The sequence below is a fragment of the Pygocentrus nattereri genome, chromosome 22 (assembly GCF_015220715.1).
Source record: "Pygocentrus nattereri isolate fPygNat1 chromosome 22, fPygNat1.pri, whole genome shotgun sequence".
NCBI lineage: Eukaryota > Metazoa > Chordata > Actinopteri > Characiformes > Serrasalmidae > Pygocentrus > Pygocentrus nattereri.
Genome location: NC_051232.1, coordinates 32039561 through 32062403, shown reverse-complemented (window position 1 = coordinate 32062403; position 22843 = coordinate 32039561). Strand labels below are relative to the sequence as shown.

Genomic DNA, 22843 nt, shown 5'->3' with positions numbered 1-22843 from the left:
ATTCAGTTGTTGACTGTATAAGCTGCTGATATTCCTACTGAGCTACTTCAGTCAACAGTATATGGCACTTAATATAATGTAAGTTAGATGTTCCGGACCTTTGCTTGAGGATATTTTCTATAAATGCGCCCCTGATGTAGGGTGTTTACCCAGATGAGGGATTGAACCCCAGTCTACAGGGCAAAGGTGTTACCCACTACACTAACCAACCACTAACTGTCTGGGTTGATTTGCAGGACACTGACAGTCTGATGGAGTGGTGGAACACAGTGGAATGTGAGCTCTCTGTGGAATCTTGATCTTTCACCTATAAATACTTTAAACTCATACATGTAAACAGGAAACAAACACACACTACCTTGTTTTTTTGTTTTGTCTTGTTTTTCAGTGTGGGACGAACTACCCTCAGATGAGGAAATCAACCTTAAAGAGGATGAAACTATGTAAGACTTTTCCTTCATAACTGCAGTTTGTCTTAAATGGTGTGAACAGCGAAGTCCATGGCATTTTCAATAATTGAAGTACAGTATAAAAGCTAAAAAGTGATTGTTTTTAATCTAACACTGTCCTTTATTTGTGTGCTATTGCTGCATTTATGATATGTCCAGTACTGTGCCAACATGGGAGACTACCCTTCATTTAACTTTCATTCCATTCCACATTAAATACAAGGTATTCAATTTTCAGGCAATGTTTTCAAGATTAGACAATCCACTTGCACATACAACAAGTGAAAAAAACACATTTTTAAAAAGCTACAGAGAAAATGTGGCTCCTAACAACCACCTGGAAGACCTGGTAGACCCCAAGACTGCCTCCATCAGATAAACAGCTGCTTCAAATCTGAGAACATCCACAAGTGTTTGTCCATCCTTCCACTGTGAGAAGACAGCTCAATGCTGTGGGTCTGAAAGGACGTGTAGCAATAAAAATAAAAATAAAAGTTATGTCAGCGTTTTAGGGCCACTGTTAATAAAAATAAAAATAGAGGCGTAATATTGAGAGGAAAAAGGCATGTAATTAGACATTAAAGTGGCATTAACACCAGGAAAGATCAGTATTCTGGTCAAAAGCTTTGTAAAGTGTTGCAGCGCCTCTTGGTGTTAAATGAGGGGCATTGAGTTGGTGGAGCTGCACTTTCATATCGATTCCCCCATAAAGAAACACTCAGCCTCCCTGTCTCTCCTGCTCATCAGCACCAGCCTGGTATCAGTGTAAGAACCGGCTGAACCGGCTGAAACCGTCTGTCTGTGCTGTTGAAGGAGAATCTCAGGCAGGGTCGTCTACACGGCTATTGGGGGCTACGTCCCCCCATTCAAAGAGGGCATGAAGTTTCACAGACAGTGGTGTGAATAGGTTAGAAATAAAGGCACCATGCAGGTACATGATTCGTTCATCAAGGTACAAACAGTGTAAATGTTCCCTCAAAGGCGCAACAGCAGTTTTAAGGTCCAAATGTGTACCTTATATAAGGTTTTCCTAGTGGAAAAGTAGAGATTTGTATCTTTCTATGAACTAATGTTTTAAAACGGAACCGTTTAATAAAAAGCCTGGAGGCGAGGCGGGGTGTGTGGAGTCAGTACAGCTTAGAACAGATCGTTTCAGTGGATTCTGGTTCAGTTAGGTTCCCTGACTAAAGGTACTGAGATGTACCCCTGAGGGTACCACCACAGTGACAGGAGGGGAACAGTGACAGTGTCGTACCTTTTTTTCTGAGAGTGTACAGTCGGACCACTTTATCCTCCAAATATTACCACTTTGTTCTACTAGTTTCATTTTTATTAACAGAGGCCCTAAAATGTTATTGTAAAAAGTATCTGAGCACATGGAACTCAAATCGGTGATCAATGATAAATGCCCGCATGTGTAAATTGATGCATGTTGCAGTTTGAACCAATTGACACAAGAGAAAAACCTGAAAACACAAAACCTGTCATGGCAAATGAAGTAGCCTTTGTATCTCATCCTCTTGTGCCCTCTTTGCCAGATCTTTCACTGAGATTGCTGGGAAGGTCCACCGCGGGCTCCGGGTCTTCTATAAAGTTTTCACCGAGCAAGCCGAATTTCTCTACCAGCACGTGCTGTTCCTCTACAGCCTCGCCGATGACCTCAGCAACTTCCACCGCCGCGCTAAGATTGCGAACATCACAGGTAGCACTACAACAGCTGTGGGTGGAGTGGCAGCCATCGCCGGACTGGCTTTAGCCCCTGTTACATTTGGGGCTTCGCTCATCGTATCAGTGGTTGGCCTGGGGGTGGCCACAGCGGGAGGAATCACGGCAGCTTCGGCTGCCATCTCGGACAACGTCCATGACATGAACGTGAGTTCTTTGTTTGTTTTTATCTAATAAAGCTATTAAAGCTTTCGATGAAGCAGCCGTTTCTGCCTTTACTGAAATCTCACCCCCCTTAATAACGTGCTGTAGCTGCATGCATTGGATTGATAAAGATGATCTAAAAAAATGAGCTCGTGCCACAAATAAACATTTTGAGAAAGTAAACGACTGCATGTGAATGTGCTTCACCTTTTAACGCATTTCAGCTACCTTTTATTGTCATTCTGATAGAAATCAATAACAAGCCCTTTGCGACCTGAATCGCTCTGGATCTGAGAAACTCGCCATGCTTTGAACATTACAAGCAGCATGGCAAATATACCATAAATGCTGCTTATTTTATGGTGTTTCTAGACATGCAGGAAAAAATCAGTAGATTTTCTAAAATTTCGCCCGTTATACACACTCACCGGCCACTTTATTAGGTACAATAAAGCTAGTGAAAGGCTGGACCCCCTTTTGCCTTCAGAACTGCCTTAAATCTTCATGTCAGACTTTCAAAAAGGTGTTGGAAACGTTCCTCAGAGATGTTGGTTGGTTATTTGAGTTCCTGTTGTCTTTCTATCATCTGGAACCAGTCTGCCCGTTCTCCTCTGACCTCTCACATCAACAAGGCATTTTCGTCCACACAACTGACCGCTCACTGGATGTTTCCTCTTTTTTGGACCGTTCTCTGTAAACCCTAGAGATGGTTGTGAGTGAAAATCCCAGCAGATCAGCAGTTTCTGAAATACTCAGACCAGCCCGTCTGGCACCAACAACCACGCCACGTTCAAAGTCCCTTAAATCCCCTTTCTTCCCCGTTCTGATGCTCGGTCTGCACTTCAGCAAGTTGTCTTGACCTCCTCTACACGCCTAAATGCACTGAGTTGCGGCCAATTGGCTGATTAGCTATTTGTGTTAACAAGGAACTGAACACCTAATAAAGTGGCCAGTGAGTGTAGATCATAAATAAAGTTAGGAGTAAAATAACAAAATAAAAACAGTTTTTTTACTATTTGAACTATTTATACTGTTACATTCAGATGTATGTGGAAAATCATTGTGTCTGCTAAGATGAGCTTCTGCCTAGAGTGATATTTTTCTTGACCAGTGAAACTAATTATGATTCGTGTAATTCTTGTTTTGTGAAAACTGCTCATCTTTTTTTCCCCCACTGTTCGTTCCTCTTCGCCAGGACCGTAAGAAGATCGAGATCATCGTGCAGGACTATGAGATTCGTTTGACAGAGATGCAGCACTGCCTTCGATTCGTTGCGGAGGGGATCCGCCGACTGCGCTGCCACCCTCTGCTGCGGAGGAACAACTACTACGCCGGCAACTGGGAGGTACGACGAGCGTTGCAGACCGTTAGCCTGGTCAGCGAACCTGTGGAGCGAGCGGAGGAAATAGTGAACACTGCCATGGCAGCATTGAACAGCGTGTGTAAAGGCATGGATAAGTACTTCACCAAGGACTCGAGGGAGCTGAAGAAGGGATGCAAGAAGGAAGTGACAATGCGAGTGCAAATGCTGGCCAAGCACCTGCATGATGGCCTAGTGCAGCTGAACTCCATTAGAGAGCAGCTACTGGACGCAACTGGCCACGTTTAAATTGGTTGGGTCATGCTTCGGCTTCCTGCCACATGGACGTCCCAGTGATGATGCCAGTGTTGTCCGAAAGGAGTAGGACTGGACCAAATATGGATCAGCTGTTGATTCGGAGTGTCTGGTTTTGCCCGTGACTGTCCCTAAAGGGTGACCCTAAAACGAGTGCTCTCTTGGTGTCAGGGTTCAGTCAGTATAGAAAAACATGATTTTAATATACACCAGCGTTCAAAAGTCAGAAATCACTTTTTATATGAATGATTTTTGCTTTTTTAAATAAAAATGCAGGTTTGATCACACACTTAGATGCATTTAGATGTAATATTTCAAATATTTCGTCTAAATAATAGAATAAATAATATGCTGTAATAATCTGTTAATTATTACAATTGCAATTATTACTTGTAATTATCTTGTTAGGTTGCACAGGCCTGTAATACTAGAATCATTCTATGTATTTATCGGCCACCGTATTGATTTTGTATTATTGAAAACGTTCAAATTGGTTCGTAATAAGCCTAGATTAATGGGGAAACCCCTTTGGCAGTGCGTTTTAGTCCAAGACCATGTTCAGTACATGTCCAAGAATCTCTCAGAGGTTATATGACAAATTCAGTATCATGATACTTCAAGATGTTTTCACGATGGACAGTATCTGATGATACTGACTTTTTCTGACATCTGATCAGTTGGAATAAAGGAAAAAAGCAAAAATTACCCATGAATTTAATCATTTATATTCAACACTTTACATGCTGTGCTACACTAAATCCCGTTAAACAAGACTATCTATGCTCTCTTTTTAAAGAGACATGCAGCCGATCAGTGTTTGAGTTCTAAATATATCTATAAAATACTCAGAAAAGCATATGATATTTGGCATGATAACGATGAGTAGTGTCCTTTTCCCCAGCCCTGCTGTCTCGTAATATATGTGATCCAGAATATGGACTACAGTTCCCATACTCACTTGAGAGAACTTCAAAAAAGTGTGGGCTTGAGTTGATTATGAGTGCTTGTGGTGTTTAAAGCTTCACCTTCGTTGCTGTTGTGCACCTGACACCTTCTCTTAATCTGAACGCTGTCTGCGGTTGGACATGGTTCTGGTTTCTTATTCGCTTAGTTCTTGTTCTGAATCTTCACTTCCCCAGTGAAAACTACCTTCAGTGAGGGCTGAAATTCTGGGATTTAAGTTGGTGCTTTGGTACCTTCTGTATCACATCTGGCTTCAAACCGTGGCAACACAGAAAGCTATTTTGCCAGCGTTTAAACTTGAAAAAAAAAAAAAACACACACACACACACACACACACTCCGTCAGGGTCAAGGGGTGGGTGCTGGAGCATATCCCAGCGGTCATTGGGCAGAAGGCAGGATACACCCTGGACAGGTACTTGAAAAAATAGTTAATGTTTAAAGTAGTCTTGTGTTCATAACAGGGAAAAATGAAGTGGAGTCCAAGACTGGACATGGACCGTGCCAATATAGCACGTTTAATATGAAGTTTAATATGTGAAGTTTCATTTCGCTGCTTTGGTGTTTACAACGTCTAGTTGTGGTCAGTTCTTCAGACTGTCAACACATCTCATTACAGTAGACCTGTCAAATGAGTCTGAAGTACTTTTATTTTGCCTTTTATTGTAAAATCCAGTGTGTATATTTGTATCCTTTGAAGGAAAGAGGTTCAGTTATTTAGTAAAAAGTAGAGGTGGGTAATCCAGGTGCCAAACCCTCCCCAGGATTTTGTTCGACTTCTCCAGTTTGCTCAAGCCAGCAGCGAAGGTGTTCAGGCGGTTGGAACGAAATCCTGGGGAGGGTTTTTCACTTTTTGGACCTGGATTACCCACATCTAGTAAAAAGTCACTGAAAAATGTTCCTCTTGTTAGACTGTTTTCTTTAGTCAGCATACATTTTGCTAGAAAGTGATGTATTATGTAAATTTTATGATTTAAATGTTAAAAGAAAATGCCAGATGGGAACAAGTCGTGGTTAATCTAGACCGCTAGTTAGCCATACTGGAGACTCGAGAGGCTACATCTGCTGTTACTGATGGACCCGTATCCTACATTTTCTTGTATTTTATTATTTTATTCTCCTGACTTTGCTGCTAAATATATTTTTCCCATCTTCCATGCTTCCACCCCCACGCCTTAATTTTAGCTCTGACCCATCCCAAAATCCCAGGGCTCACCAGGCTTTCTCGTCTTTACCTCAGTACGGGGTTCAACATTGTTTGCCAACGATACCTAGATAACAGGATTGCTTAGTTTAGCTGGATACCTTAGGCCCAAAGTCAAGCCTGGCCAAAGAGAAAAGAGGGGCATTCCCATTGGGGCTTTATGTCTGTTTTTATGCGCTGTACTCATTTTAAAAGTTTTCCTGCTTTTATATGTTGCTGAAAATAAAGCTGCTGAAATGCTTTAAGGCCGTCCATGTGTGTTTCATTGTGTTTCCACACTTCTAAAGGCCGCAAAACAGGGGGAAAACTGGCCATGGCTCTTATTTACTGTCCACACAAGTCCTCAATGGTCCATGCCTGAGGAGCAGAAGTGACGTGGTCTCCACACCCACAACATTTCCCAACACGCCGAAAAGAAAGAGGAAGACCAAAACACTTCACTTTCAGCTGCTTTCTGCCTCGCAAACGGGGAAGGTCACGGGTTTCTCCTTCACATTTCACAGCGGCAGCGGCGGCCTGAGCTCTGAGAGCACGACTCTGGGTGCGTTTAGGCGTCGTGACGAACTGCAGAGAGAGAGAGAGAGAGAGAGAGAGAGAGTTTTCTGGACGAACTTCTGGTCACAAAAGCAACAACACGCCTAAAACTCAAAGGGACCCGTTTCACAGCTGAGCACCGGAGCAGGAGTGAGTTATAGAGCTGACTTTCTGAAAAATAGAACTCGTTTTAGGAGTTAAAAGTAAAAAGAACATGATATAAAGTAAAAACTGAAACGACTGGTGATATTTGTGGCGTCCAGCAGTGTCCAGTTCTTCGACTAGGCTGTCATATTGTTTTATTAGTCTCTTTAAAGTGGACAGCATGTGTCGAAAACGTCCCTCAGTGTTATTTGACCGCTACACCTCATATTCATCCCTGCAGTCGTTATTAATGCATGCGATTCCCGCCAAACGAGTCTGAGGTAAATCAGTTTCACCTCCGCCTGAGGGGTTAGGCTTAGAATTATTAGTTATGAAGGGGCTGTATGGAGCAAAACGTCCCCCGGTGCCTTTTAGTGTCATATTTTGTGCTGTAAAGTTACATATTTACATGTGAAATGAACCAAAATGGCATTAATCACATCTTAAAGGGACACTGGCCAAAGTGAAAAAACAATAGCTATGAATACTTCTGTTGTAAACATGTTGAACCTCCTCTTGCAGCAGCGCAAACAGTCCCCAGAATGAGGTTTTCCCACTTTAAATGCTAGAAAAACCCCCTTCTGATGATGTACCTTGAAGGTGGGAGGAACCCTTGGGGTTCCTTTTCTTGAGGGAGCGCTGGCCGGTGCAGAAGGAAGGCCGGAGGTCACGTCTGTCATCAGAATCAGAAGCGGAATCCTTTATTGATCCCAGAGGGAATTTGCAGTTGCAACCGTTTATGTAAAAGAATAAACACTTCAAAGATTTAAAAAAAAGATGAAGAGAAATTTGCAATATGTACACTGTCATGTACCTACGCTAGTGTTTCCAGTGATTAAATTACTTATTGGCCTAAGGCATGCCGGTTATTGTAGTCGAAGAACATTAAGGGTTGAAAAACAATGCCCAGTCGGGAACTCCGTCACTTCACTGAGGCTGAGAAATGCTGTTAGTACGGAGAAACATGACCACATATGAAATGCCAGTTTTAGGGTTGAAAGCCCACTCTCGAAAAACTCCCTCTAACATTGCGCAATTATTTAAAAACCACCAAATTCCTGTCCTTGTTCATGTGATTCCCACCAAACGAGTCTTTATTAAGTTAAGTGATACTTTATTAATCCCACAAATGAATAGACACACACACTGGGGGCCAGTGAGCACACTTGCCCGGAGTGGTGGGCAGCCCAATCCACAGCGCCTGGGGAGCAGTTGGGGGTTAGGTGTCTTGCTCAAGGACACCTCAGTCATGTGCTGTCGGCCCTGGGGATTGAACCGGCGACCTTCCAGTCACAGGGCCAGATCCCTAACCTCCAGCCCCTGACTGTTTGCTCTTATTTGAATGGCTTCCTTCGAGTAAGCAAGCTTTCCTTAGGCTTCCAGAGAAAATGTGTGATTTGGGCACATGATCAGCACTTGATCAAAGCATAGTCATAACACTGTTGGCTTTGTGTGTGTTAGGTATTAACCTCTGTAGGTCAGATCACACATGTTTCGAAGCGAAAAGGCACCTGCGGTCCCGCCAGGGCCCACCCAGCAGGTAAATATTTGTCTTTTTTTTTTTTTTGTATACTACATATATTTAAGCAATGTTAGTGTATTACATGCTATTTCTTTCTTCTTTTGGAAACAGAAACTGAGTAAATCCATCAGCTCCATCCCCTCCAAAGAGACACCAATAGACCCCAAAGCACAGGTCTGTCCTTTTCTCTTTTCCTTTTTAATTCCACAGAATGTTCTTGGTCATAACAAAACCTTGGATCTCCAAACTGATACCTTAATAGGAAAATGCACTTTTAATTTAATGCACATTCAATTAATGCTGTGCTTTTTTTTTTGTTGACCCAACTGTATGAAACGTTCACACAGCGTACTGTAGCCAGCGTGGTGTAAAGAAATTGGATTACTGTCACTACGTTTGAGATGATCGTGACACTATGCGTCTGATTTATCCGATCCGAACTAGTGCATTTGGCCTACAGTACAAAATCAGAGACTACCCTTCATTGTTTCATTGTTTAACCTGCACGTTGTTCATTTTGAGGAGATAAGTATGAGATATAAGATAAAGAAGAAGACAGTCAAAGGAAAGAAAATGAGCTGGAAAATGTGCCTCCTAACAACCACCTGGGAGACCTGGTAGACCTGGTAGACCCCAAAAGCTTTGATCTCTGAGAGAGAAGAGAAGATCAACCTGCTTCAGATCTGAAAGCATCCACAGGTGTTTCTGTCCATCCTTCCACTGTGAGAAGACCACTCAGCGCTGTGGGTCTGAAAGGACGTGTAGCTGATCAAGAAGAACCTCACTGAGAAAAGGAGACGGACACATCAAGCAAAGAAGCTGAACGATGGACCGACCGCCCCAGAGTCCAGACCTCAACACCACTGAATGGGTTTGATTACCTCAGAAAATCATCAACCAGCTTCTAAGAATGAGCTTTGGAGGAGTGTCTGCAGATTCTTTGAGGAGCTGAGACTCCTGAGAAGTATGGAAGGTTTAATAAAGGCAAGTTGTGGACATGTGAAATCATGAAAGATTTTATATGTTTAGTTATTGAGGTTTCTGTGTAATTTCCTGTCAAACAAGTGTTTTCTGTGTTTTTCCTGACTGGAAGTGAAGCAAATGAAGGGTGGTCTCTGGTATTTGCTCGGTCCTGTATGCCATGTATGATATGTTTGTCTTGTATATGTACTTGTTTACACTGTTCTTTTGATTTATCTACAGACGTCAGGGATGATGGGTGTGCTGGAAAAGGTGAATCCGTTCAGATCTTCCCCTCAGGTAGCTACGCCCTACGCACCTACACCTGTAGCACATACAGTGCCAGTTCCTGATGTCCTGCAGCGGTGTTTCTCAGGCTTTGTGCTGCAGCACCCTTGCGTTGCACATTTGAATGTTTTCCTTGCTGCCCACCAACCAAGCCATTCAGGTTTTAGAGCAGACAGGTGTTGGAGCAGACACTGAAATTTCAGGACAAGAATAACACATAGTTTAACCCTAATACAGTCTAAGATTTCTCATATTTTATTACAGTATATTGCAGGTGGTGCAAGGTGGGTACAGTAGAGATGCAGGGAATATCAAATAGATTCTTTTAAACCCTGAACTTTTACTGATTCACATGATGCATAGTTCAGTCTAGCTCAGGGGTTGCAACCCAAATGTTAAGAAGAGCCATTTGTTCTTTCAACAAAATTCAAGCCACTTGCTTTAAGCGTTAGCTCAGCTATAGCTGCTTTTCTCACATCTCTAGCAGGAAACCTTTCCACAAATCAGTAGAACAGTTTCTTGTAAAACGTCTCTTTGTTTGTCTTTTTATGAGGCTGAAGTCGCTTCTCATTTGCCAGCTTCTTGTTGTAATTTTTCATTCCTCCTTAAAAGAATGAGAAGGTAATTGCTGCACCATTTAAGGTGGAACGGGAAAATTCGAACAAGAAGCTGGTGAATGAGAAGCAACTTCGGCTTCGCAGCTTTTTAGTGTTTGATGGTTTCCAGTTATGGATTAAACGCCTCAGGAAACCAGCTGGAGTGATTATAAATACAAATAAGTTCATTCATCTCTAAATCATCGATGTCCATCTTAAATCTCTCTCTTTGCCGTTTCGTAGCTACTAGCTGGGCGAGGCTGTTGTCTGTGTTGCTATGGTGACCAGCCGTCTGCACTGATCTTCAGGGTTAAAGGGTGAATCAGCAGTTCTACATTAACTCCAGCGTTTAAGACCATTTACTGTTAAACTGTGTTGAAGGATCAGCAGAGCTTTTACTGAAAATGAGGATTATTTTATTATTGGCTACTGATCTAATTCAGCTGTGGAGCCACAACAGGTCAGTAGAAGAGCCGCATGTTAACGACCCCTGTACTAGCAACATATATAGATGTGTATTGATGGTTTCTTACACCTGAAAATACAGCAGGTGTTGCTATTAAATAGACTTTCAATAGTCTAGACCCTGATCTCTTTCCTCTTTCGATACGTTCTTTAAAGTGGTGGTCTGGCCAGAAATCAGATTTACCTCAAACTGCATCAAATTGTTAATCTTAAATTAGCTTAGGTAGTGCATAATGCTATCTATTGGAATCTTGGAGAGTGAAATTTGTCCATACTTTTGTCTATTTGTATTAAAATAGCGTAGCTTTTCTGTAGATGTAGAGCAGTTCTGGATTGATTAATATACCAAACAACTCACCACAGTTTATCACTTTCACACGCATATGAACTTGAGTGGCATCCCATTCTTAATCCATAGGGTTTAATATGATGTCGGCCCACCCTTTGCAGCTATAACAGCTTCAACTCTTCTGGGAAGGCTTTCCATAAGGGTTAAGAGTGTTTATGGAAATTTTTGACCATTCTTCCAGAAGCACATTTGTGAGGTCAGACACTGATGTTGGACGAGAAGGCCTGGCTCACAGTCTCCGCTCTAATTCATCCCAGAGGTGTTCTATGGGGTTGAGGTCAGGACTCTGTGCAGGCCAGTCAAGTTCTTCCATACCAAACTGGCTCATCCACGTCTTTATGGACCTGCTTTGTGCACTGGTGCGCAGGCATGTTGGAACAGGAAGGGGCCGTCCCCAAACTGTTCCCACAAAGTTGGGAGCGTGAAATTGTCCAAAATCTCTTGGTGCTGAAGCATTAAGAGCTCCTTTCACTGGAACTAAGGGGCCAAGCCCAACTCCTGAAAAATGCACACATACACACATTTTCTAAGCCGCTTCTCCCTCAGGGTCGCAGCGGGGTGCTGGAACCTATCCCAGTGGTCATCAAGTGGAAGTCAGAATACAACCTGGAGAGGTTGCTCTAGAGTCCAGTGGCGGCGCTTTACACCACTGCATTCCACGCTTTGCATTGGTGATGTAAGGCTTGGATGCAGCTGCTCGGCCATGGAAACCCATTCCATGAAGCTCTCTACGCTGTTCTTGAGCTGATCTGAAGGCCACATGAAGTTTGGAGGTCTGTAGTGATTGACTCTTATCACTCCCTGTTTGTTATAATCCCACTGACAGTTGAGTGTGGAATATTTAGTAGTGAGGAAATTTCACGACTGGACTTGCTGCACAGGTGGCGTCCGATCACAGCACCACGCTGGAATTCACTGAGCTCCTGAGAGCGACCCATTCTTTCACTAATGTCTGTAGAAGCAGTCTGCAGGCCTAGGGGCTCGGCTGTACACACCTGTGGTCACGGAAGTGACAGGAACACCTGAATTCATTGATTTAGATGGGTGACTGAATACTTTTGGAAATATAGTGCATTTGCATAAACTGTATATTTCTGTGAATGAAGAACTCTTTAATGTTCCTTAATGAGCACCTTTCCATAGTGGTGTGGAATAATAGCTAACATAGCTTTAATTTGATGTAAACAGTTTCTTGTTTTTTGTGACTTCACAAAAACTAATGCATATACAAGTTTCACATATTCAGTGTGTGGTGAAGTTATGAGGAGTGTTTCAGCTTGAACTACTTTTCGGGTGAGGCGCAATACAGAGCAGCCAATCGGAACAGAGCTCGTTTACAAATAACAGGGACAGCCAGGTTGGTAAATGGTCGGGAATTACCTCTACGTTGGTAATTCGGTTACCATTAAATTATAAGTTATTTTTTTTTATCACAAAAACACACGAAAATGGGCCTCTATGAAAACAAAGTCTGGAAAAAAAGGGGGAAAGGAAACTTGTTATCCAAAAAACTCACTTTACAGCTGTAACTGGGACGGTTACAGTTAGTGGTTGGTTAGTGTAGTGGGTAACACCTCTGCTTTCTACACTGTAGACTGGGGTTCAATCCCTGCCTGGTAAAGCCCGCTACACTATACCAATAAGAGTCCTTGGGCAAGACTCCTAACACCACCTTCGCCTACCTGTATAAAAACAATGCTCAAATTGCAAGTCGCTCTGGATAAGAGCGTCAGCCAAATGCCGTAAATGTAACCGCTGCATATGCCAGCTAACAGTCCGTTTTTTTTCCCTGACGTTCCTGTAAGATGCCGCTAACAAGATGTCCCAGAGTGTTTGCAGAGCTGCCTGGACGCCTCTGTTAAACCTCCCAATGCAGCTTGATTGAGTTAAGACTTGGGCTTCCTGTTACATAGAGCACCCAATCTTCTTCCCCTCCAAATGCTGGTGATGCACGGAAATGAAAATTCCTGGCTGAAAATGAAACCAAAATTCAGGACCTAGGCTGAAAATCGAAATCAAAAAACAGATTTTTTTTTTTTTTTTTTTTTTTTTTAGGTTTTTATTTATGCTTTTGAACAAAATGTAAAGAAAAAAAACTCCAACACTAATGAGAAACATTTATTTACTTATTTACGTTTTGGCTTTTTATTTATGCTTTGGAATGAAATAAAAAACCCTCTAATTTAATGAGGAACTTGGAACATTTTTACAGAGCTTAAATTTACAGCGCCTTTATTTATCTTGACAGGGACGGAAAGACGAGACGTCCAGACAGCGCGCTGTAGAGGAGGTATCTGTGGTGCATCGTTCTGCATGTTTCTATGTAAAGATAAATCTGAGGCTGTTGACTGTGCAGTATGTGATACTAAAAGGGTTTGAACTCTCTCCTCCATCAGAGCTCCTTATCAGTGAGTAGATCTTCAGCCTCTGGCGAGAGTAAAGAGGCCAAAGTCATGGACCCGAATCAGGTGAGATTTGCTTCCGTTTCAGTGACTTTTGTTCATGATGACGCCGGTTGCACTTCAGCACTGTCGTTTTATCACATGACGTGTTAGAATCTCTGGAATGGTTCTGGATCGTCAGACACCGTGAAGGTGAAACAGACTGCATGACTAGCTGCCTGATTTTATACACCTGTAGTAATGGGACTGAATGGAATACCTGAATTCAGTGATTAAGAAGTGTGTCCCAATACTTTTGTCCATATAGTGTATCTGTCTAATGTTCACTCCTTCAATAACAGTAATGTTGTCTCAGACTGCAACTGACTGTACTGCTGGAGTTCAGGGATCTCAGGGATCTCCACAGGAACATCTCTGAGTGACTCCATTTTAGTCACTTTGGAATTAGACCTCCGCAGTGAAACACCCACATACTGTACATGCACACTAGGGGGCAGTGCACACATGCCTGTCATCCCTGTCCATGGTGCTCGGGAGCAGTTGGGGGTTAGGTGCCTTGCTCAAGGGCACTTCAGCCATGGACTGTCGACTGAGGGGATCAAACCGGCGACCTTCTGGTCACGCCACATACACACTACTGAATGCACACACTACGCTGTTAGAAATAAACGTACCATGCAGGTACATGATTCATTCATCAAGGTACAAACAATGTAAGTGTACCCTCAAAGGTGCAACAGCGGTTTTAAGGTTTTTTCCTAGTGGAAAAGTAGATATTTGTACCTTAACCGAATGTTTTAAAACAGAACAGTAAAATAAAAGGTTGGAGGCGAGACGGAGTGTGAGACGGAGTCAGTCCAGCTTGAAAAAATATCATTTCAGTGGATTATGGTACAATTATGTTCCTTGACTAAAGGTACTGGGATGTACCATTGAGGGTACCACCACAGTGACGAGAGGAGTACTGCACCAGTGACAGTGTCATACTATTTTTTCTGAGAGTATAGGGGGCAGTGAGCACACTTGCCCAGAGCAGTGGGTAGCCCTATCCATGGCGCCTGGGGAGCAGTTGGGGGTTAGGTGTCCTACTCAAAGGCACTTCAGTCACGTGCTGTCAGCTCAGGGGATCTTCCGGTCACAAGGCTGGTTCCCTAACCTCCAGCCGACGATTGCCCAACAGTCATGAAGTCATGAAAACATCAATTTGGCTGATTAATTTGTGAAATATGTGATTTCAGAACACTGGCATGATAAGTGGATTCATTCAGATGGTCAACCCATTCAGGTCACCTTCACAGGTACTGAAACACACAAATGCGGCCACTCAGTAGTGTCCAGTTAAATGCTGGACTTTAGTTTGGACTGATAGAATCCTTTATTCGTTTTATTCATCAAGCAGTTGTTTGTGAAAGTTTGGGTGCCCTTGGTTAAATAATATACACCGGTCAGGCGTAACATTCTGACCACCCCCTCGTTTCTACGCTCATTGTCCAGTTTCTCAGCTCCACTTACTGTATAGCTGCACTCTGTAGTTCTACAGTTACAGACTGTAGTCCATCTGTTTCTCTGATACTCTGTTACCCTGTTCTTCAGTGGTCAGGACCTCCATGGACCCTCACAGAGCAGGTACTATTTGGGTGGTGGGTCATTCTCAGCACGGCAGTAACACTGACGTGGTGGTGGTGTGTTAGTGTGTGTTGTGCTGGTATGAGTAGATCAGACAGCAGTGCTGCTGGAGTTTTAAACACTGTGTCCACTCACTGTCCACTCTATTAGACACTCCTACCTTCTCGGTCCACCTTGTAGATGTAAAGTCAGAGACGACAGCTCATCTGCTGCTGCAGTTTGTGTGGGTCATCCTCTAGTCCTTTATTAGTGGTCACAGGACGCAGCCCACAGGACCAGGAGCTGATAAAGTGGATAATGAGCGTAGATACAAGAGGGTGGTCATAATGCTATGCCTGTTTGGTGTATATCTGTTCAGGTTAGACCAGTTTAGCTCTGCCTTTTCTCACTGAGGTTATACAGAGGGTTTCAGCCCAAACTGCTTTTCAAATGAGGCACAATAAGAGGGCCGTTCAGAGCAGAGACAGAGCTCATTTACATATCAGTCTTAAGGCACAGAAACAAAAACAGGCTGTTTAGCTCTAAGGGATAAAGAGAGGTTGGAAAATGATACGTAAAAGTGAATTATGGCTGTTCTTGGTTGATAAAATATCATATAATCACACTGCAAAATACAAGAGTCAAGAGATGTAGCTTTAATGGTGTCTGTGTCTCACATCCCAGAGATCTGAATCAAGCAGTCAGACTTCTGCAGCTGGAAACAGTGGTCAGGATAAAGCCACTGGAGGTGGACAGGTGAGTTTCTGAGCTGATGTCGAAAAGTCCTTTTTAAATAATATGCAGTATTTAATGCACAATAATGTGCAAAAGTCAGAGACCACCCTTTCACTTATCTAATGTTCAGTCAACCTGGCCATTAAGTTCAACTGATTTATTTTTTTTATAAAAAAAAGCAAGAAACATACATGCAACAAAAGTAGAATATGAAATATGTCAGTCTTCATTGTCGCTTTACTTTTGCGCACTCTGCTGCTACTTTAACTCCTCCTCCTCCTTCCAAACCTAAAAGCAACCAGTTTCAGCAGCCTCCCAGCTTCCCCAAGATCTCACTGACATTGTTTCCTTCCGAATAGACACCAGCATTTACACAAACAACTACCTAAACACACCTTTCTCTTGAGTATCTGAAATGGCTAAAGGAGGTACTTCTGAGAAGATTACATTTAGGATTATGCGTGAGGGTAAAGTGAAAATACAGGACCAACGAGACCTGGTAGTTCACCCACACTGTCCCCATCAGATAAGCAGCACTTAAAGCTCTCATCTCGGAGAGAGAGAGGAGAAGATCAAGCTGCTTCAGATCTGAAAGCATCCACAGGTGTTTCTGTCCATCCTTCCACTGTGAGAAGACCACTCAGCGCTGTGGGTCTGAAAAAGGAACTTAAATGAAATAAAGAACGGTCTCTATCTTTTGCACACTACTGTATACCTGGTCTAAATGTCTCTAGAATCTGTCCAGTCGTAAGAGTTGTTGGAGTCAGCTGTTAACGCGTTTAGTTTTCTGTCGCTCTGCTTTCTCGGAGAACCCTGGCCTGGTTATGGGATTGATCCAGAAAGTAAACCCGTTCAGGTCTTCACAGGTACAGCAAACACACACACTCACACATTTACACTCTCAGTGACATCAGCACAATCCACTTGTCAGTCCGTTCCCCGTGCTCAGCAGTAAAGATCTGTCTGTTTCAGCACCAGGCCCTCCGTCTCAGTCTTGCCCTTTCCATCTCTAGAACCCAAGCAATGACGATCCCACCCAAGACGCAGACGGGAACGAGAAGGTAAGGCCAGTTTCTGAAAAAGCAGGCAGCCTCTTTCGTCTATATAGGTTCTACAAGGGTGCATGTTTTTTTTTTTTTTTTTTTTCTTGTTCTTATTCTTGAAAATGTCCTAGCTGTGATTCTTTGCTTGGTCCTTTGCTTATCCCCTTTCTACGCCAGCTGTATTCTCTTAAGATGCTCTGTTGTTGCCTCCTGTTTAAGCCTGTGCGCACTGTTTCATCTGCTCCTTTGTTGGTTTATTTATGTGGATATCAGTGACATGAAAGTGAAAAATGCCCTGTTCTAAAGCATCGTCCTTGCTTTTTTGGTTCTATGATTCTCTGTTTTTTTGCTAGTTCTCGACTGAGAGAACTTAATCGAGGTTAAGTAAACAGTCTAAAGAGTCGTTTGTCATTGAAGGAGGCATTGGCGGAGTCTGAATCAGAGGCCATGTTACCTTCAACCCAGAAAAACAAGGATTTAGCAACAACTGAGGTATGTGTGTTTTGTGCATGCAGGTGCTTGATGGCTCCTCCTAGTGGGAATTTTAATGAATTGTATGTTTCATGAAATGGACATTTTAAAAACAAAATGCAATAATATGCAAATAATATAAACCCTATTTTAATTTTAAACGATTCAAAGACTCAACATGTCAGATATTGAAACTGAGAAATGACCCCCCCCCTTTTTTTTTTTTTAAATGTTTGCCTGTTTTGAATTTGTAACACGTACTAAAACAGTTAGCACAGGGGTGTGTTTACCACTGTTTTGCGTCCCCTCTTTTTTAGCACCATCCTGTGTGCAGTAGGAGAGACCAATTTCTGTAGATGCTTGAGTTCAGAGTCTCCTTTGTCGTGTGTTTTGTTTCAGGAAAAGACGTGGTAGTTAATTGGTAAAAGATCAGTAACAAGATGGGGTATAAAAAGAGCATACTCGGCTACACACTCAGCTTAAAACTGCAACGAACCTGGGGATTTCATCATCTATGGTACATAATATGTTAAAAGGTTCAGAGAATCTTGAGAAATCTCTGTTTTAGTTTTAAGTTTGAAGTTTTAGGTGGAAAATATGTCATAGAGACCCGGAACTGTTGAGCAGCTGAAATCCTCTATCGTACAAGTATGAGAACTCTTTACAGCAGTTGGTCTTCTTAGTTCCCGAAGGGAGTTCCCGAATACTGTTGTAAACGACACGGTGTGTTCCACACACACACGCACACACGCACAGTTTGTGCTAAAAACTATTTTATTGTGGCACAAATTATTGTCAGTTATTTGTGCTACAGTACTTGCAGATTTTATAGCACCGGTGCTACATGCTTAAAACTTTACATAGAGCCCTGTTATCAGTAGTAGTATCTTCTTAAGCCCATCCACTAATGCTTCTGGCCACATCATCAGCGACGATCCTGAAATAGTTGGATGAAAGCTTCATATTCGTTACATAAATCCTTCTCCTTCTCATATTTTATGTTTAGGAAGGTGGGCTAGGATCTGCTACACCCACCGAACCCAGTTCTCCCAAGGTGCTTGGCTTTGAGTGGAACCATTTCAAGGTAGTGTCAGCTTAATTTAGGCTTGTTTCATAACCTATTGCATGAGAGAGGTTTTGACACCACATCTAAGCGAGTGGGACAATGCTACCTCGGAACGTGACCTCAGAGGTGCTTTTAGAGCCTGAAGTCCTTTATCTACCAGTATTTCATAATATGGCTCCAGGTTTCACCAAAAGTGACCTTCATCAATGACGGAGAGTTGGTTCTTCCTGAAAACTGAAATGATCTGCATCTAGACACCACCCCCTGCTGGTTTGCTGAGGTTTCGCATCTGTTGATACATTATTATAGATGTTTATTCAAGCACATTTCTGGTTTCTGGAGCTGGGAAGGTGTTATGTAGTTCACGAGGCTTTGCTTTTCACTTTAGGAAATTAGGAATCCTCACTGAAAGACTTGATTTTCTGGCCTTTAGAGCACTTACCACTTCACCTTTAGACTTGCTTTTCAGTTATTAATATTAAGGCCTATTCTTCACTAACTGCAGTGAGGTACTCAGTCAGTACTGCAAGCTATGAGTGATGTATTGAAGTGTGGACTTGCATAATGTCCCTTGGAGTGTAAGGAGTTATTCTGAACTTGGTGGGTCTTTATCTTTTGACAGAAAGACTCTGTTGAGATTCCCACTGCGGCAGAACCGTCAGTACCCAGTGAAGGCAGTCCTCAGCAGGCTGATGATGTAGGTTTGCCTGCCTGTTACACAGTAATGTTATAGAGAGAGGTTTGAATATTAGAAATTTAAATGAAAGACCGATTCGATCATGTGTTATTCCCAGGATGAAGACTTCTTATTGGAATGGTGGGGGGCTGTGGAAGGTATGGTGGAGGTGAAAGTCTAGTTTATGTATGTATTTGCTACTTGTATGAGCAGAGGAATGACTGGTGTTTGCTTCTTAAGGTTGGAACGAATGGAATGAGTCTGCAAACTTTGATGGAGAAGATGCAGAGCAGTAAGATATTTAGACTATTAAATTATGAAGTCCAGATTGAGCGCCATGCTGAATTTAGAGTATATCACATTTACAGAACATACTCTTGCTCTTTCTCCACAGAGCTGTAGAAGCCGCCGCTGACCGCGTCTTCATGGCTGCCCGTCTCTTCGTTCATCTCTTCAACCAGCGGGAGGCGTCGTTGCATCAGCGCGTCTTGGAGATGCTGGCGTTGGCTGACGCAGCGGACAGTTTCCATAAGAAAACAGTGACGGCTAGTGTCGGAGGAGGAGTAGCTAGTGTAGCTGGCAGCATCACCACCATCACGGGATTAGCGCTGGCCCCGTTTACATTTGGAACGTCATTGATCGTAACAGCGGTGGGAATTGGCGTGGCGACAGCAGGGGGCATTACGTCGGCCTCTGCCAACATTACAGATACCATGCACTCGAGGACTGACCGAGCAAAAGTGGAGCAGATCATCCTGGGCTACCAGGAGGAGATCAGTGACATTAAAGAATGCCTCCAGTTCCTGCAGGTGAGATGACGAGACTGATATATCTTGACAGGCCAGCTTTAATTTTTAAATTCTGCTGTTAGGTGTGATGTTTTTAGATTAATGCCTTCTGATTGAAGTGATACTTTATTAATCCCACAAATGGGGAAATTCCACCTCCGCATTTAACCCACCCGTGAAGTGAAGCACCACATACACACTAGTGAATACACACACACTAGGGAGCAGTGAGCACACTTGTCCGGAGCGGTTCTGGGCAAGCATGCTCACTGCCCCCTAGTGTGTGTGTATTCACTAGTGTGTATGTGGTGTTTCACTGCACTGATGGGTTAAATGCGGAGGTGGAATTTCCCTTTTGTGGGACTAATAAGGGTCACCTAATCTAATACTTGTCTTTTTTTGTTCATTGTATGTATAAAGCATACAAAATACAAGCTTAAAGAGGCCAAATTGACTGATTAGCTGTTTCCCATCCAGACTGATGACAGGAACAGACCGAGCTCAAATAAACAAACATTACTCACCACGTTTGAATTTGCTGAAAAGTTGAAACACACAGTTTTTTTCTGAGATGTTGTTAACATTGAAACACTGCAGTCAGAACTGCAGTAAATGTAATTCAGTGTGTATGTAGGAACAGCCGTAATAACTCCTACAACATTGTTGTCTTTTTTTTCTCTCCTTCATGTCACTAAATGTCTTGTCTTTTTCTCTCAGGCAGGTATGGAGACCCTGGAGGAGTGGAACTTCGAGCAGTACGTGGACAGCATCTCCAAGCGTGCCATGAACAAGAACGTGAAGCACGTCATGAAGGAGGGTGGCCGAGCAGGCAAGGCGCTCCTCATCAACACTGAGAGTTTGGTCAGTACTGTGCAGGTGCTGGGTGCGGCCGGCGGAGCGGCCAAAGCTGCCCAGGCCATCACTGTGGCCAGCGGGGTGATGTCTGGTCTCTTCCTGGCCCTGGATGTCTTCTTCCTGGCCAAAGACTCCATGGAGCTGCGCAAGGGGGCCAAGACGGAGTTTGCAGCCAAGATCCGAGACGTGTGCAAGGAGCTGCAGGATGGGCTCCTCGAACTGAGGAAGATCAAAGAACAGCTAGAGGCAATTATGGAAGATGCTGAAGAAGAGGAGGAGGAAGAAGAAGAAGATGGTGATGCTGAGGAGGAAGAAGAAGAAAAAGAAGAAGGAAGGTCTGTGGTAGACCCAAAGAAACCAAAGGATTGAACACAGAGGACTGTAGGTGAAAAGAGAAGGTAAACGGGTTGACTAACAAGGATGAGTTCCAGTGGTTCGCAGGAATTCTTCTAGTGTTTTTAGTGTGAACTGTACATTGAGACATTAAGCCTGCAATTGTATGCATGATTCATGATTTTAACGCACATTTCTACCGAGTTGATGCTGGGGTAGATTTTACATTGGTAGAGCTTACATTTGGGATCATAGGTGTATTTCATTATAATATAATTATATTTATGTATATATTATGTATTTCACACATTGTAATGTATTTTAATGAGAGAGACTCTATCTCTTCTAGACGCACACATTCTGGCTTCTGACTGACTGAAAGTTGTGAAAGTTTGTATTTATTTTGTAGGATGAGACCCTTGAGTCCATTGAAGACGCTGGCAACTGGGAGTCGTTGGCTACAAAGTTGAAGTTCATCTCCTAATGGCTTTCAGTAGTTTGGAGAAAGGCTAAATGTCTGTCTTTTGACTCGTCACTGGAGTGCTATATAATTTAAATTGGAATAGTTGAAAAGCCTTCCCCAAAAAACAGTTATGCATATAGGTGTGCGCCAAAAAGCAAGTTAACGGTCTACCATTCAAAGAAGAAACCATATACACACTAATCAGGCATTCTGACCACCTTCTTGTTTCTACACTCATTACAGTCTGTAGTCCATCTGTAGTCCAAACTCCAGCAGCACTGCAATGTCTGATCCACTCAGACCAGCACAACATGATCCACTGAGAATGATCCAGCACCCAAACAGTACCTGCTCTGTGAGGGTCCATGGGGGTCCTGACCACTGAAGAACAGGGTAACAGAGTATCAGAGAAACAGATGGACTACAGTCTGTAACTGTAGAACTACAGAGTCCAGCTATACAGTAAGTGGAGCTGATAAGATGAGTGTAGAAACAAAGGGGTGGTCAGAATGTTATGCCTGATCGGTGTATATTAAATGCAATAAAATCATGATATGATTCATCCAATAACACTGCGAATACCGTGACCAGAAACCGGGGGAAGTAAGATCAGCACAGGGATGTGAGATTGGGTGCCCCAGTGTCCTGCAGAGAGATGGGTGGGTCAGATAAGTTTTTAGGGGTTAGAGGGGGCATCCCTAATCTTCACTTTAGGGTACTTTTGGATTTTATGATTAACCACTGACTATATATATACCATTCATGGCTTCCAAACTCACTGGAGTAGATTTCACTACGATTTAAGAATCTTCATATTGCAGTTTGCACATATATAAATACTGAAATGTTGTACTGGAAATGGCATTAATGTAATGTTCAGGTATTAAATTCTGTCTCCATTTCATCCAGTAGCACTTTGAAAGTGACAGGTTTCTGCTGTCTTTCAGGTTTAGGACTATTGGTAATGGAGATTTTACAGCACTGTACTGTGATTTCATGAAATATGGCTGTTGAATAATCATTGTTTTCATTCTAACGAAATGTTGGTGACGGCTTATTCAGATGTTATGTTAATCTACTGATGATCATAACACAATTTCTTGTAAATATATCATTATAGGGCACAGAAATGAGGCAGAGCTCCACTAGAGGGCAGAGAAGTAAAGCAGAGCTCCCCTAGAGGGCAGAGAAACGAGGCTTGGCTCCACTAGAGGGCAGAGAAACGAGGCTTGGCTCCATCAGAGGGCAGAGAAATGAGGCTTGGCTCCACTAGAGGGCAGAGAAACAAGGCTTAGCTCTACTAGAGGGCAGAGAAACGAGGCTTAGCTCTACTAGAGGGCAGAGAAACGAGGCTTAGCTCTACTACAGGGCAGAGAAACGAGGCTTAGCTCCACTACAGGGCAGAGAAACGAGGCTTAGCTCCACTAGAGGGCAGAGAAACGAGGCTTA

General features: G+C 43.0%; 2 protein-coding genes across 4 annotated transcripts in view; both read left to right on the top strand.

Annotated features, from left to right (window-relative positions):
* si:cabz01007807.1 overlaps window positions 1-6344 on the top strand; it is a 29564-nt gene extending 23220 nt beyond the window's left edge. The window contains exons 31-34 of the mRNA XM_017715272.2: window positions 237-276; window positions 389-443; window positions 1988-2321; window positions 3514-6344. Of these exons, the coding sequence (XP_017570761.1) occupies window positions 237-276; window positions 389-443; window positions 1988-2321; window positions 3514-3927 (843 nt within the window). The 3' untranslated portion in view covers window positions 3928-6344. The remainder of the gene's footprint in view (window positions 1-236; window positions 277-388; window positions 444-1987; window positions 2322-3513) is intronic.
* A 152-nt stretch (window positions 6345-6496) lies between these two features.
* On the top strand, window positions 6497-21731 carry si:cabz01007802.1. 3 transcript variants are annotated; one of them, XM_017715275.2, is made up of 17 exons: window positions 6497-6640; window positions 8239-8317; window positions 8411-8473; window positions 9503-9559; window positions 13206-13247; window positions 13354-13425; window positions 14598-14657; window positions 15649-15720; window positions 16509-16565; window positions 16713-16760; window positions 17160-17234; window positions 18220-18297; window positions 18902-18976; window positions 19074-19113; window positions 19196-19247; window positions 19350-19764; window positions 20461-21731. In XM_017715275.2, exons 2-17 carry the CDS (start codon window positions 8267-8269, stop codon window positions 20965-20967), a joined length of 1764 nt encoding a protein of 587 aa, XP_017570764.2. In that variant the 5' UTR covers window positions 6497-6640; window positions 8239-8266; the 3' UTR covers window positions 20968-21731. The 3 variants fall into 3 exon arrangements, with proteins under 3 accessions (XP_017570764.2, XP_017570762.2, XP_017570765.2); XM_017715273.2 differs by having other exon boundaries at window positions 6497-6783; XM_017715276.2 differs by lacking the exon at window positions 16509-16565 and having other exon boundaries at window positions 6497-6783.
* The last annotated feature ends 1112 nt before the right edge of the window (window positions 21732-22843 follow it).

What these genes read in the sequence shown, in the direction of transcription:
- si:cabz01007802.1 (XM_017715275.2), top strand. Translation starts at nt 8,267, where the DNA reads ATGTTTCGAAGCGAAAAGGCACCTGCGGTCCCGCCAGGGCCCACCCAG. An exon ending in AAGTCATGGACCCGAATCAG is followed by an intron (nt 13,426 to 14,597) that starts GTGAGATTTGCT and finishes ATGTGATTTCAG; the next exon opens with AACACTGGCATGATAAGTGG. An exon ending in AATGCCTCCAGTTCCTGCAG is followed by an intron (nt 19,765 to 20,460) that starts GTGAGATGACGA and finishes TTTTTCTCTCAG; the next exon opens with GCAGGTATGGAGACCCTGGA.